Source organism: Bos mutus, chromosome 15 (genome assembly GCF_027580195.1).
Source record: "Bos mutus isolate GX-2022 chromosome 15, NWIPB_WYAK_1.1, whole genome shotgun sequence".
Taxonomy (NCBI): domain Eukaryota; kingdom Metazoa; phylum Chordata; class Mammalia; order Artiodactyla; family Bovidae; genus Bos; species Bos mutus.
Window position 1 is genome coordinate 62,342,767 of NC_091631.1, and position 16,940 is coordinate 62,359,706.

The window sequence follows — 16,940 nt, forward strand, 5'->3', positions numbered from 1 at the left end:
GTCCGACTCTGTGTGACCCCACCAGCCTCCCCCATCCCTGGGATTCTCTAGGCAAGAACACTGGAGTGGGTTGCCATTTCCTTCTCCAATGCATGCAAGTGAAAAGTGAAAGTGATGGCGCTTAGTCATGTCCTACTCTTAGCGACCCCATGGACTGCAGCCTACCAGGGTCCTCCGTCCATGGGATTTTCCAGGCAAGAGTACTGGAGTGGGTTGCCATTTCCTTCTCCAAAGATACCAGAAGCAAGTAATAACTGGTTGGAAGAAAGTAACTTCAACACACAAAACAAGGGACTTCCCTGGTGGTCCAGGATAAGGGTCTGTGCTCCCAATGCAGGCGGTTCAGATTCCATCCCTGGTTGGGGAACTAAGATCCCACATACTGTAGCTAAGCCCATGCCCTGCAACTAGAGATGTCCGTGTGCCACAGTGAAGACCCAGAGCAGCCAAAATCAAATAAAAACAAATAATTTTTATCTGTACTATAAAAAGCTTTACTTAAAAAACAGTAAGAAAAATTCTAATAATCCAGTTGAAAAAGAATATCAGTAGGCAATTCACCATAGAAAAAATCAATGATCAATAAATTTGTGAAGGCTGCTCAGCCTCAGGACAGAAAAATGCAAATTAAAATGAGAAAAATTTTCTCCAGTATTTAGTATTAATAAAGATGTGAGGGGAACAAATTTTTTGGCTGTGCCATGCAGCTTGTGCCATGTAGCTTAGTTCCCCATCCAGGGACTGAACCCTGGCCCTTGCAGCAGAAGTGCTGAGTCCTAACCGCTGGACTTGCAGGGAATTACCAACAGATGTTGTTTTCTTTTCTTTTTTGAGACTATCACTGACTTCTTTTTAAATGAAATTTGGCAATAGCTACTGAAAAATGTGCAATGCCCTTTGACCCAGCAAGGACACTTTTAGGAATCTATCATATAAACTACCCACACATTTGCACCAAAATATGTTCACTAATATGTTCATTGTAACATTATTTATAGTAGAAAAATTGGAAGAAATATAAATTTCTACTATTAAAAGTATGATAATTCCCTTTATATTGTGGTACTCTATAAAACTGTCAGAGAAGGCAATGGCACCCCACTCCAGTACTCTTGCCTGGAAAATCCCATGGGCAGAGGAGCCTGGTAGGCTGCCGTCTATGGGGTCACACAGAGTCAGACACGACTGAAGTGATTTAGCTTAGCTTAGCTATGAAGCTGTCAAAGAGAAAAATCAATGTATGTCAACAGAAGGAAATTTCCAAGATCTTTATTATGTGTAAAAAGCAAGTAACAGAATAATATAAATGAATTTCATTTATGTAGTCCCTCTTCCACTGTCTATGTGTGTATAGCATGGGTAAATACATAAGAAAATGACATGAAGGATATACATAAAATTGTGAACAGTTATTTTCTCTTCAAGGAGAATGGAATTGACTTAGGATAAAAGGAACCTTTCATTTTCTACTTTATGTATCTCCCTTCCTATATATATATATTTCTTTTTACATTACTAATACGGAATAAATTAAATATTGACATAATTATTTTCAGAAATGAGTCTAACAGTGATTCTTCTGTCACCACTCTATTTTTCTATATTTTCCAAATTTTGTACAATTAGCTAGTATTCATTACATAATGGGAACACTTCTGTTAAAATGTGTGTGTTTGTCGCTCAGTCAAGTCTGTCTGACTGTTTGCGACCTCACAGCCTGCCAGGCTCCTCTGTCTATGGAATTCTCCAGGCAGGAATACTGGAATGGGTTGCCATTTTCTTCTCCAGAGCATCTTCCTGATCCAGGGACCAAACCCAGGTTTCCTGCATTGCAGGCGGATTCTTTACAGTCTGAGCCATCAGGGAAGCCCAAAATGATGGTACTACCTTAGAAACATTATGCTAATTGAAAGAAGTCAGTCATCAAAGACCACATATTTTACAATTCCATTTATATGAAATGTGCAATATAGGCAAATATAGGGACACAAAGTAGATCAATGTTTGTTTAGGACTCTGGTAGTGTGGGGTGGGGAGGGTATTGGGAGCGACAGCTAGAGAGTACAGAATTTCCTTTTTCAGGTGACACAAATGTTCTGAAACTGATTGCAGTGATGACTGCACAACTTTGAGTGTACTAAAAACCATTTAACTGTACACCTTAAGTGGGTTTTGTCTGTAAACTATGTCAATAAAGCTGTTACCAAAATATCTTTTAAAAAACAATGCTGATAACCATTTTATATATAACTAAGAAGTCCAATCCTTTGACCTGCAGTTCTTAGCACAGAGTGCACGTGCACTGCTGGTGGTGATGACTTCCCAGAATTGCTTTACAGGCATGATGTCCTATGCTCATTCAAGCACCTGTCCATCTGGTCAGATGCTGCTAGGGATCGCCAACAATCCTTGTTAAAGCGTTCTTCTCTGACTCCAAGAATCGGACCAGTGAGATAGCCGTTATTAACAATTAGTTCCTGGCACATCATACGGATTAAAACTGGCTTCATGGCAAGTTTGTAGTTAAAAGAATTTTCCTAAAAATAAAATAAAAATTATAGGTGACATTTATCAAGTGCTTACTATGTACCAATCATTGTTGTAAATATTTTACATGTAAAACTGTTTACGTATGCTGAAGTTAAGAACATTTTGTGTGGTTTAACAGCTCAATTCAAAATCTAATAAGTTCCTACTATGTGAGAGGCTGAAGCATGACAAAGATGAACCAACTACAAAAAAGTCACAAATTCTGAAATATCTGTTAAAGCAAGGTGGATGATCATGTTCCCTTTTCTGCAATTCTGAAATCCAAAAAACTGAAAATCTGAAATTCTTTTTATAACTCATTTGGCAACAAAAATTTGACCTGATCTGGTTATTGATAAACTTGTCTTTTTAGTGTGAATATTCATATATTTTGCTGCATATATGTTAATGCTTGATTATACTGTTCTACCCCACACTCTGCCAAGGTATTATGTAATATATTAGAGATTTCAGATCTCAGATTCTTATTCACACTTCACTTGTGAATAAATACACACACGTATTTAGTAGTTGCTTCTGCTTTAAAAGCACCGCTAAAGATGGCGCACTAAAAATAGATAATGTAACAATCATGTGACAATGAGTTCTCATTCTCATTCTTTTTATTCATTATTTAAAATCAAATAACATACTTCAAAAACTATGCCATATTTTTCTTCCATTGGCTGTCATTCTGAAAAAATTGCAAGAGAAATTGTAGCAAAACATGTTTGTTCCTCCATGGAATATATAAACTATAAATATACGGATCCCACATTAAATAGGATTAACTCAACATAATAATCATTAATTGTCACTGAATGTCACATAGATAATGTTTTAGGCACTATTAAAAAAAATGATGAAAAATTTACCCAGAGACATAACAAGGAATACCAGTTTTTTAATATCTTTAAATTTTTTCTTTTATATTTATTCTATATCATAATGATGTGAATTAGATTGTATAGTAATTGATTAGATTGTCATAGCTCATCACTCATATGTTATTAAGATTTTGGAAATACCAAGTCATGTAGCAGTTCATTCAGGTTCAGGAGAACAGTTTGTTAGTTATTTTAAGGTCAGTTGCTCAGGAAAGTTTAATGAGAAAACTGGAATTTAGAAAGATTCTGAAGCAGAGATGGTTGTTTATCAGCTGTGGAATATCCAAAAGTAGGTTCTGATTGGGAATCCATTCTATTTTAAAATACTAAAAATCTAACTTTAAAGCCTTCATAGACTTTATTTTTTCTTAATGATTTCCTTTGCATTTCCAGCTGAATCTCTTCAGGCAGTTACTGGGGAACAAATGAATTAGCTTATCAAACAGGTCTTTAGTCTTTTGAATGTTTCTGTGTCATAAGTAAGGAAATAGAGTGCACTCTTTTAAGATGTAGAAGAAACACTATTCAGTCGACCTAAGAAAGAATTGGAAAATTTTATTCAAGCTGAATTTGAGAAATAAAACCTGGGAAGTGTATCTCAGAAAGCTCTGAGAACTATTCTACTTGTTATAAGTCAAGGCATAGTTTATAGTTCTTTGAGACAGAAGGCTGTACATCAAATGACATATTATTAGTGACAGTTTACATAATCCAGGTCTAAGTGTCATCGTGGTAGGTTATGTGATCCTTTATAAGACCAAGAAGGAATGTTATCTTTTAAGGAGTTGTCTTTTTGATGTTAGGCCAATGGTGCTCTTAATGATTGAGCAGGTATTCCTGCTGATGAAAGAGATTTGGTTGATGCACAGTGGGGGAGAAAGGAGGCCAAAGGGCAGAGAAGAATTCTTTTGTTTAGATTTTTCTTATCTTGCCATATCTGTGAATTTTATTTCACAAAGTCAAAGGAAACTATATTCTTTTTATAATTTCATTTATGTTCTTATTTTTGCTTTGCTAGGTTTTCATTACCATGCATGAAGCCTTCTCTAGTTGCGGTGAGCAAGGGCTACTCTCTAGCTGTTGTGTGCGGGTTTCTCATTTTGGTGGCTCTCTTGTGGAGCACAGGCTCTAGGACACAAGGGCTTCAGAAATTGAGGAGCTTGCGCTCAGTAATTGCGGCTCACAGGGTCTAGAGCGTGGGTTCAGTAGTTGTGGCACATGGGCTTAGTCGCCCTGCGGCATGTGGGATCTTCCTGGATCACGGATGGAACCAGTGTCCTCTGCAGTGCAAGGCAGACTTTTAACCCAACTAGACCACCAAGGAAGCCTGAAGCTTTGTTCCTAATTTAACCAATGGCAATATAAAATCTGACAAAAGCAGCACGAAGATGATTTTATTAATCCATAGATTCAGTTTTTTCATGATGTAAAGTTAGATAAAAAGACTGCCCAAGTTATCTTAACAATAATAGAAATGACTGCTTTGGTTGCTACCAAACCAAACCAACTAACCAACCAACCAAACAAACCAAAACTGGTTTGAAGCTTTGGGAAACCTAGAGTAAACTCTCAAGTGTCCAGGCTCAAAAACTCTTGTTTGCTACTACTGCGTATATAAAGGCCACATTTACACACTCCACACTCCAATTACATAATCATTTTGGCTTAAGCTTACCATTTAATGAAACATATCACTACATGCCCTGAAAGTGTTAATAATACTCAAGATGAACAATTTCTCTCAGGGACAAATTTGTTATATGCTTGGATAGTTTTTCATTTCTTTTTAATCATATTTAAAATATTTAATAATTAGCTAATTATTAAATTAGCTACATTGTTCATTTTAAAAATTTTAATTTAAGTAAGGTTTAAATTAAATATTAAATTATATAATTCTAATGTAAAATCAGTATTTTTGATTTATAAGAACCTTAGTCAAAATGTTTTGCCTGGAGCTAATATCTTTACTACATTGGCATTATTATCCCTATGCTACATAATGATGTGTAAGAAAATAGGTCAGTTACTTATATGTATAGGGAGATAGGCAGATAAATAGATAAAGATATCTGGCTAAGGTTATAAAGATATTTGGCAATCTGGTATAAGAACTCAAAAATTTTAGCTCCTCTATAATATAATGATTTGGCCCAATGTGAGACTTTGTGGATTCAGTTAGATAACATTTCCCCTTTTCTTCAACACACACACACAAACACACACACACCCTGACACAGCATGATTATGGAAAGAATACCAACCAAGATATAAGAATTACACTTCGATGCTTGCTTCTGCTCATGTGTGATTCTGCTAAGTATCAGCTTTATGGGGCCCTGCCTTCCCATTTGTTTCTTTTGATTCCTTAATTCGATTCTAAATCTTAGAACACATCATACGCTTTGACCAAACATGAGTGCTATCCCAACATTAGTATTACAAAGGGTATCCACTGAAAGTTAAATCACATTTTATATTTTAGCCATTTAACTTTACAAGTAGCCACAAATAACCGTACTTTAAACTACTGTTAAGTATTCACTATGTGAGTTTATGCTACTTTGAACTGATGAAAATTATAAGATTTTAAATTGTAACAATAAAAATAGACTACTTCACATTAGGGGTGACAGTATTGTCTTATCTGGCCAGTTATAGTTTGAACTTATTCAAGTAAAATTAACCCAAGGATATCAGGAAAACATTGACAATATATTCAAAAAATTATAGCGATGGTATAATTTATAGTCTCTACAGGCACTATAAAAATACTTACATTAACCTAGAAAGGTACTAGTATTTAAACATTCAAAGAGGCACAAAAACCACATTCAAACATGACTTTTGATTGAATTAAGTCTCGTCGGATTTTCTTGCCTATCATTTCCACTTTAGAGGAGTGGAGTTTCAGGGTAACAGTCTACAGAAATACATCAAACCAAGAACTGCACCAGGTCCATGAAAGCATATACCTTCTTTGCTCCTTCTGTGTGGGAGGGAAGGAAAAGAACATGGGAAAAATTCTCATCCATTGTACAAATTCTCATTCATTGTAAGTATAATAGTATGCCCATCAGCAGTTGATATTGATCTCACATTTGTATAATTCTTTCTGCACTTACAAAGCTTTTCTAAATGATTCACTGGATTCCCAAAATAATTCCATGAAATACAATTAATGAAGTCATTAGCCTTGTTTTACAGATGAGAAAACTAACAGAAGTTAAGTTACTTACTCATGTATGAATACTGGAAAGCAAAGGCAAGCTTAGAACCAGGTTTTCTGATTTCTCATTAAGTATTCTTTCTACTATACAAATTTGGTTTTCAAACAAATGAAGCAACTATAGTTAAACAGTAAAGACCTTATGATTCCAAAAAGCAGTTTCTTTGTGATCAAGAATGGTTTACAGAACAGAATAGAAATGTATATTATAAAATATTTGACATTGTCATAAAAATGTCCCTTCCAGGAGGGGAATTTAATTAACAAGTTAAAAATTAGGAAACTCAAACATTATCTTATAGCCTTAACTCATTATTTTATTTTTATTTTTACTGATGATATTTTAAAATAAAATTTGAATGCTATTTCAAACATCTAGCCAATTTTTCTTGCCCAGAAAAATATTTTCTACACTTTCCTTGTATTGAAAATGGGGAAATTTGGAAATTCACTTGAACATAAAAAGCAATTATTAAAAATATTCTACACTTACCTATATTGATAATTTTGACAATACTCAAGGTAGACTGGATTTACTTTCTTTGAAAATATCATCAGTATATGAATTCATTTTTCTTATTTTATTAAGGACAGTATACTATAAAAACAAAACATTTGCTGATAGTGATCCTTCATTTTGATTTTTACAAATATTTATAATAAAATATTTTGCTGAGATCCTTAGATGTCTCTATAAAACATAAAATTTTCAGGAGCAATAAATCAGAGAACAAAAATTAATATAAAACTTATCTTTTCATGTTCAGGCAAAATTAAGGGAGAATATTTCAGAGAATGGTTACAAACCTGCCACCTTAAGCAAGAAATTGTTATTTTAGGCCTAGTTAATAACTCTGAGATTGTTTACTTTGTAAATGAACAGTGCACTTTTAAATCCACTTTACTATTTAATATTAATTAATGCTAGAGAATGTAATTCCTGATAAAATCTTTCCAATAGATTATATGTGTGCATAAAACATCCATTTCAAACTATTAAGAAAGATGAGTAATATTGACATATTTGGATATTATGGTCAGTTATATGCTAACAAAATGAGAATGAAGGCAATTATGTAGACACTCCAATTTCCAGAAAATGTTGTCTGCTTTGCTTGATAATTTAGCAAAATACCAATCTGGTAGTTTAACAAGTTAGCATATTGCTCTGAATTAAATACCTTACAAAACAGCGTTAGCGTGGGTTTATAACTTTTTAAAATGCTTTCATCATATCATTCTGTTGTTAATGTTGGTATTTATTCTGAAATGACACCCAATCTGTTCTTAATTCTTTGGCATGTTTGAAGTCAGCAGAAGCACTCTTTCCTGGGCTTTACTGCTTCCTCAGAAGAATGCACAGTATTTGGAACAAAACCACTTTTAACCCCTTCCCAGCCATCCTGAATACAAATCTCTCCCCTTTTAATAAGTTCATATATGTCTCTTGTCAAGATAGTGAAGGATTCCTCAACATTCGTAGCATCTTTTGCTGAGGTTTCTATATACTTCATACCACAGTCTGCTGACAGTTTTTCAGCTTCTTCCCGTGTAACTTGACGTTGTGAAGCTAAATCACATTTATGTCCCACTAGCAGAAATACAATCTGAAATGGCTGTACGTGCATTTTTGCTTCTTCCAGCCAATCTTTCACGTGTTCAAAAGACCGTCGGTTAGTAATGTCAAATACTAAAAATCCACCAACCGAGTTGCGGTAATAAGATCGAGTTATTGATCTGAAAAATAAATAGAAAAAAAAGGTTGTAAGAGGACAACTTGTTCTATTTCAAACAATGTAGCACCATAACAAAATCTGAAGATACTTTAAATGTGATTTAACTAGAGTTTATAAATCAAATATGAAGTGTCTCAAGTGAACAAAAAAATTCTATGAAACTAATATGCAAGCCAGTTTCATCCACTGACAATATTAAAGTAGATATTTTTAGATAGACAAATAAGCACTTATATGTCATCTCACACTCAGGATTACTTATTTTTAAATATCCGATAGGATAATTATCACATTACTGTGATTAAAAGTATGTACACAGAAAGTTTTGGTTCAGAGCAGAAGTTACAATGATCTTAAGACTCTTTTCCTATCATTTAGGTCAACAAGCTACTCCTTATGTCAGTTAAGGAAGAAGAAACGAGGGCAAACTCGTCACTTCAGTTAGAGGTTTAGTCCTGGGTTAGCTATACCTGTTCAAGAAGCAGGAAATTGTTCAGACACAGGATATGAATCTGAGATGCATGTACTAATGATTGTTGGCCTCTACGGATCTAGTCTCTGCTCTCCTGGCCTCAGAAAGCCAACCTTTACAGAAGCTTTCTCAAACCCCTCTGGCCTCTGGCCTGCAGTGGGGTTCAGCTAGCAGGAGGGGGGTCTGCTAGAGACTGAAGGAAAGGGAGGACAGGGTGTTTACCCCTCCCTTTTTCTCTGCCAGGCTGTGATTTCGTAGTGGTTGTTTTCTTCTGCTTCTTGCTGAGGTTGCTGTTGGGTAGTCCCTCTGCCTCTCAGCAGGTTCTGGCAGTCTCATTCCCTTTCCCTGCCCTTTCTGGCCACGGCATTATAGCTTCCCACTGAATGCTTCACCATTCTTTGTTGGTGCCCTTGACATGGCCCACATTTCTGGAAATAGTCATCTTCATTAAACTCTTTGCAGTTAACCTTTCAAGCGTGCCATTTGTTTCCTGACTAAATCAAGAGGCAAGATGGCAAGGCCATACTATTTTATATTTTTTGCCTTTATGTATGTTGTTTTCTCTACCTAGAATGTCTTCTACATTTTTCTTTGCCTAGCAAACTCCCATTTCTTCTTTAGAGCGTCAGTTAAAAAATCCTATCATATAAAAAGCCTTCCTTGTCACTGTCTTCTCCTCCTCTACCTCTCTTAGGTATTTCTCTAATAACTCCATTGAACCTTTGGCATACTGCCATTATTTATCAATTTTCATAATGTATTGATTGGATTTGTTGGTATTTCTTCTACTTAATGAAGACATAACAACAAATATGTTCCTTCTTGAGGGCCAAACATATTCCATCTATGTATCTAACAATTGCCTGACAAGTGATGGATGTACTTTAATATTTGTTATATTGGATTAATTAATCTTATTGGAGAGGGAACATGTTAAATGTTATATGAGCCACAGATCACATAAGTGTCTCAGCTTCCAAGTTGTCAGTGATTTTTTTTTTTTGGTAAAGCCACGTGGCTTGCAGAATCTTAGTTCCCTGGTGGTGGTGGTGGTTTAGTCGTTAAGTTGTGTCTGACTTTGCAACCCTGCAGACTGTGGCCGGGCCAGGCTCCTCTGTCCATGGGATTTCCCAGGCAAGAATACTGGAGTGGGTTGCCAGTTCCTTCTCCAGGGGATCTTCCCAATCCAGGGACTGAGCCTGCATCTCCTGCTTGGCAGGTAGATTCTTTACCATTGAGCCACCTGGAAAGTCCTTAGTTCCCTGACCAGGGATCAAACCTGGGACTCCTGTAGCGGAAGCATGGAGTCCTAAACACTGCACTGTTAGGGAATTACCCAAGTTGTCAGTGATCTTAAGCATTTAGATCATCCTTAAGCAAGTGTTCCTGTTACTTGCCTGAGGCACCAAAGATATTTGTGAAGTGTCAGTTACTTTACATACCTTCTTTATCCTTATTGCTGAAATCACAGCTCAGTTCAGTGTCTGGATACCACAAGTACAATTTGTTGAAGAAAGATTACCTCACTTCTGCATATCTCTTGCTTGCCCTTCTCCTTGGAATTCCTAATAGAGAGGCTCTTAAGTGACTGCTTAAAAAAACCTCTTTCAAGGACTGCTGTACCATACAGTTGGAGACAGTAAGAAAAAACTCCCCCTATGATTGTGTGAGTGCTAAGTTGCTTCAGTCATGTCCAGCTCTTTGTAACCCTATGGACTGCAGTCCACCTGGCTGCTCTGTCCATTGGATTCTCCAGGCAAGAATACTGGGGTAGGTTGCCATACCCTTCTCCAGGGGATCTTCCAGACCCAAGGACTGAACCTGCAACTTCTGCATTTGTAGGGGAGCTCTTTACCACTAGCGCAACCTGGGAAGCACACTCCTATTACCACTGGCAGGCTATAAATAATGCAGTTCATTTAAGTTGTTGCTGTTCTTTTTTAATTTTGCGGGATAACGAATTTGTTATTGTTTTACTGCTCATCTATATGCTGGAATTTAGGCAGATGTGCAGGGGAGAAGGCAATGGCACCCCACTCCAGTACTCTTGCCTGGAAAATCCCATGGAAGGAGGAGCCTGGTAGGCTGCAGTCCATGGGGTCGCTAAGAGTCGGACACGACTGAGCGACTTCACTTTCACTTTTCACTTTCATGCATTGGAGAAGGAAATGGCAACCCACTCCAGTGTTCTTGCCTGGAGAATCCCAGAGACAGGGGAGCCTGGTGGGCTGCCGTCTATGGGGTTGCACAGAGTCGGACACGACTGAACTGACTTAGCAGCAGCAGCAGCAGCAGCAGGGCTCCCCAGGTGGCGCTAGTGGTAAAGAACCCACCTGCCATTGCAGGATACCTAAGAGACAGGGGTTTGATCTCTGGGTCTGGAAGATCTCCTGGAGGAGGGAATGGCTATCTACTCCAGTATTCTTGCCTGGAGAATTCCATGGACAGTGGAGCCTGGCAGGTCAAGTTCCACAGGGTCTCAAAGAGTCGAACACAACTGAAGCGACTTAGCACATAGTGTCTTCAGTTCAGTCACTCAGTCGTGTCCGACTCTTTGCGACCCCATGAATCACAGCACGCCAGGCCTCCCTGTCCATCACCAACTCCCGGAGTTCACTGAGACTCACATCCATCGAGTCGGTGATGCCATCCAGCCATCTCATCCTCTGTCGTCCCCTTTTCCTCCTGCTCCCAATCCCTCCCAGCATCAGAGTCTTAGGGAAACCTACATAAGGCTGACATTAGACTGAAAGCTTTCACTTACTCAGAACCAAGTCTGTATTACTCCCCCTTCACCAATTAATTTCCTAACAGTATAATTTAAAACAATATGCCTTTAAATTTTTTTTTTTTTATTTACTTTTAACTCTGCTGGGTTTTTGTTCCTGCACGTGGCTTTCTCTAGTTGCAGCAAGTGGGGACGGGAGCGGTGCGTGGGCTCCTTGTTGTGGGGCTTTATCTTGTTGCTGAGCATGGACTCTAGGCTACATGGGCTTCAGTAGTTGAGGCATGGGAGTTCAGAAGCTGCAGCTGTTGCGCTCCAGAGCACAGGCTCAATAGTTGTGGCACGTAGGCTTAGTTGCTTTACAGCATGTGAGGTCTTTCTGGGTCAGGGATCGAACCCATGTCTCCCGCATGAGCAGGTGGATTCTTTATCTTTGAGCCACCAGGGAAGCCCAAACCCACATGCTTTTGTGGTTAAAAACGCAACACTGTTCAGGATTGGGGGACACATGTGCACCCGTGGCTGACTCATGTCAATGTATGGCAAAAACCACCACAATACTGTAAAGTAATTAGCCTCCAATTAAAACAAATTAATTAATTAAAAAAACTCAACACTGAAATGCTTGTCTATTGGGCAGAGGCATGTCTTACACTGTAGGAAATGCTATATATTCTAGCACTCTGTATTTAATTTTGAAAACATATTTGGAATACAGTTGGCAAAACATTCTATAGAATAAAATAATAGCAAAATATATGTAACATATTCTATAAAACAGCCCTTATTAATAATTAGTTGAAATAAAAGGCCTCAATAGGACATCTGCCTTTTTTCAATATAATAACTTGATCTCCAGTTTGTATCCAGATATTAGATTTAGAATTCTGATATAGTTAGGCTTCAAATTCAGAATTAGTTGTCCTAAGAAGTGGGGTTTTCCCTAAAATAATTGGGTATCCCTGCTGTCAATTATTTAGGGGAAGAGACAGGCCTCAAGATTGAAAAATAGAACTTGAGAGTCAGGTCTTACAGAGATGATGAGGGGGCATCTATCTTTCTCTGGAAGTTCCTCTCTTGGGTTGAGACACCTAGGTCTTCAGAATGTCTTAAAGGTGTTTTAAGGAGGCAGGGAATAAACCCTAAAAGAACTAGGTAGATAGGTCTTCCTGTAAAGAATCCAAGAGTTGTAAAGAATGAAGAGTAACAATTTTTTTTAAGCAACAACATCTTTTGCATGTTATTTTATATCTATTTCCTTCTGGGCTTTGAAAGTCTCATTGAATGAATAAATGATTTAAAGAAAGCCTGGGAAAGGTTCCACTGGACAATTACAGGCATGACATTTTAGAATACAGACATGCCCTTTTTGTCAAGAGCTATTATGCTTTTGAGAAATAGTTCTTGGCTTAAAACCTGGCTTTGATAGAGATTAACAAACAACAGGTGTCTGTGCAATCTGAGTGCTCATCAAGAGCTAGGTGTTCTGATTCATAGGCAGGAACTATGTCATCAAACAGAAGTCATATATACAGGCAGGAATAGGGGTGGAACCTGAGGAGACCTGGAGCAACAGGGCACACACATCTAGCATGTCTACTTCTGCAACACCCTCTCAACCTACAGCCTTATGTGGATTTCCCCTATAATCAAAGAGGAAAAAAATTCAAGTCTGCCTTACAGTTGGCCCCATGGACTGCAGCCCACCAGGCTCCTCCATCCATGCATTTTCCAGGCAAGAGTACTGGAGTGGGGCGCCATTGCCTTCTCTGAAATAATATCTTGGTATCGGTCAATTCCACTCAATAGTGGAAAGGAGAAATCCTTCCATTTCTTCCAAAGGAGAAATCCTCCATAATGAGGAACTTTCACCAGAGGAAGAGATGGAGAAATGTATGTTAAGGACCTACATCAATTCATGAGCAGAGGCTAAGGGTTAGGTATGTTGGAAAAAACAAAATCAGAAGATTGATAATAAGGATATTTGGGATGTGTGGATGGGTCTTGAGTATGCAAATACTGTATCCAATGAAAATATTTACCAAAAGCCTCCTCTGTGAAGGAGTTCTTAATAATCGGCTAAACAAAATGTCCTGTCCTACACTCATCAGTCAGTATTTTTATCCTATTTTGGACTCAAAGTGATCATGGTAGCAAGCTGACTGGGCTCAGCATAGACTTTCTCGTATCTCAAGTTTAATAGCTTAATACTCAATTTTCTAGCAGTTAATGATATCTTGAATATGGTACCTTACCTGGGAAAACCATCACAAAGGGGACACTGATATGTTCTCACTGTAAAAGACATTTAATGTGGACTCAAGCCATGCTAGCACCACCATCCATGAATTTATGGAATGCCTTATACAGAGTCATGATATCCCACACTTTGCTACAGACCAAAAGGTTTCAGTTAACGGGAAGAAATGGGCTGATTCCGTAAGATTCAATGAGCTTATGTCACAATCGCCTAGAAGCATACACCTATAAAACTGTGGAATGGGTTATTAAGATCCAGTTATGTTAACAGATACACACACACACATATGTATAATAGATAAACAAAAAGTTTATCTATTTGTTTAGATAAACTTCCCTGGTGGCACAGTAGATAAGAATCTGCCTGCTAATGCAGGGGACATGGGTTCGATCCCTGGTCCAGGAAGATTCCACATGCCGAGGAGCAACCAAGCCCATGTGCCACAACTACTGAGCCCATGTGCTACAACTACTGAAGCCCAGGTACCTAGAGCCTATGCTCGGCAACAGGAGAAGCCACTGCAATGAGGAGCCTGTGTGCTGCAACAAAGAGTAGCCCCTGCTTGCCAGGACTAGAGAAAGCCTGGGCAAAGCAACAAAGGCCCAGCACAGCCAAAAATAAATAAAATATTCAATACACATTACAATAACTTAAGTGGAAAAGAATCTGAAAAAGAACACACACACAACTCCTCCCCCCTACCACACACACACACATATAAAAAACTCAATCAACTTGCTGTACACCTGAAACTAACACAACACTGTAAACCAACTATACTTCAATTAAAAAAAAGATTTGGTTATGCTTATGTCCAGGGGTTGACACCCTGTAAAATCTTAGTATGATCCTTCAGGATGTATATGTTCTAAGCTAGTGAGGAATATAGTAGGTAGTGATTTTTTCCCCATAAAAAGATGTTGTGGTATGGGAAACAAAGGGTAAAAGTGGGGTGATGGTACCTTTCACAATTACACTTAATGAGTCACTAACATTTTTTGTTGCTTCTAATCTCTGTGACTCTGAACTCTGCTGATACAAAGGTTTTAGCATCCAAGGGAGAAACGCTTTCACTAGAGAACCTCGTGACACTTCTATTGAATTTGTAGCTGAGACTGCCAACTGTCCATTCAGGGTTTCTTATGGTAATGGGTGAAAAGGCAAAAAAAGGGGCAACTATCATGGGGACCACACTGGCCTCTTATGGTTCTCGCCCTGGGATCTTTGGGTTCATTCCAAGCCTGGTCCCCCGCTATCCTGTCAAGGCTCTGCGACCCAGACATGCTTCCAGTAGCTTTTGTTTTTTATTAAAGTCCTCAAATTGATTTGCTGCTGGCAACCAAAGATCTGATTGACAGAGGCTACAGATATTTTGTAGGAAAGAATGATGGAAAACAAAGTTACAAACATAAACTTTCAACATAGTTTTATGAAGCCAAAATTCATTCATTAAAAAAAAAATTGTGGTAAAAAACACTTAAGATTTACTCTCTTAACAACTTTAAAGTATACAGTATTGTTAACTATAAGCACAATGTTGTACAACAGATTCTCTAGAACTTTTTCATCCTGCATGACTGATACTTCCATTCTCATTGAATAGTAACTTCTTATTTCCTACCCTCTCCCACATGCCCAGCCCCTAACAACCACCATTCTGCATTCTGCATTTGTGAGTCTGACTTCTGCAAATACCTCATATAAGTGGAATCATGCAATATTTGTCCCTCTGTGACTGGCTTATTTTGCTGCAGGAAAATGGGGAACAAGAGGACAGTCATGTCCCAGGTCTCAGGTGAGTCCCTGAGACAGGCCACCAAGTAAGTGTCCTTGGCAGGGAAGAATTCAAGAGTAAGCCATAGTAAAGTGAAAACAAGTTTATTCTGGGAGATACACACTACAGAGACGAAGTGTGGGCCATCTAAAAAGTCAAGAGGCCCTGATAAATGGGGAGTTTTTATGGGCTGAGTAACTACCTATGCTAACAAGTAGGAGGATTATTCCAATTCTTTCAGGGAAGGGACAAGGATTTCCAGGAGTTGGACCACTGCCCACTTTTTGGTCTTTTATGGTCAGTTTGGGAATTTTCATGGCACCTGTGGGTATGTCATTTAGCATGCTACTATATAACAATGAGCATACAATGAGGCTGAAAGTCTCAGTTCAGTTCAGCCGTTCAGTCGTGTCTGACTCTTTGCGACCCCATGAATAGCAGCACGCCAGGCCTCCCTGTCCATCACCAACTCCCGGAGTTTATTCAAACTCATGTCCATCGAGTTGGTGATGCCATCCAGCCATCTCATCCTCTGTCATCCCCTTCTCCTCCTGCCCTCAATCCCTCCAAGCATCAGGGTCTTTTCCAATGAGTCAACTCTTCGCATGAGGTGGCCAAAGTATTGGAGTTTCAGCTTTAGCAGCAGTCCTTCCAATGAACACCCAGGACTGATCTCCTTCAGAATGGACTGGTTGGATCTCCTTGCAGTCCAAGGGACTCAAGAGTCTTCTCCAACACCACAGTTCAAAAGCATCAATTCTTCAGCACTCAGCTTTTTTCACAGTCCAACTCTCACATCCATACATGACCACTGGAAAAACCATAGCCTTGACTAGACGGACCTTTGTTGGCAAAGTAATGTCTCTGCTTTTCAATATACTATCTAGGTTGGTCATAACTTTCCTTCCAAGGAGTAAGCGTCTTTTAATTTCATGGCTGCAATCACTATCTGCAGTGATTTTGGAGCCCCAAAAAATAAAGTCTGACACACTTTCCACTGTTTCCCCATCTATTTCCCACATAAAGTCTGACACACTTTCTACTGTTTCCCCATCTATTTCCCATGAAGTGATGGGACCAGATGCCATAATCTTCGTTTTCTGAATGTTGAGCTTTAAGCCACCTTTTTCACTCTCCTCTTTCACTTTCATCAAGAGGCTTTTTAGTTCCTCTTCACTTTCTGCCATAAGGGTGGTCTCATCTGCATATCTGAGGTTATTGATATTTCTCCCGGCAATCTTGATTCCAGCTTGTGCTTCTTCCAGCCCAGTGTTTCTCATGATGTACTCTGCATAGAAGTTAAATAAGCAGGGTGACAATATACAGCC

The 16,940-nt window shown here is 38.4% G+C and overlaps 1 protein-coding gene across 1 annotated transcript in view; it reads right to left on the bottom strand.

The window, feature by feature from the left end:
• Positions 1 to 1,332: 1,332 nt before the first annotated feature.
• RAB39A (RAB39A, member RAS oncogene family) overlaps positions 1,333 to 16,940 on the bottom strand; it is a 40,253-nt gene continuing 24,645 nt past the window's right edge. Inside the window, exon 2 of the mRNA XM_070384277.1 lies at positions 1,333 to 8,382. Within this exon, the coding sequence (XP_070240378.1) occupies positions 7,956 to 8,382 (427 nt within the window). The 3' untranslated portion in view covers positions 1,333 to 7,955. The remainder of the gene's footprint in view (positions 8,383 to 16,940) is intronic.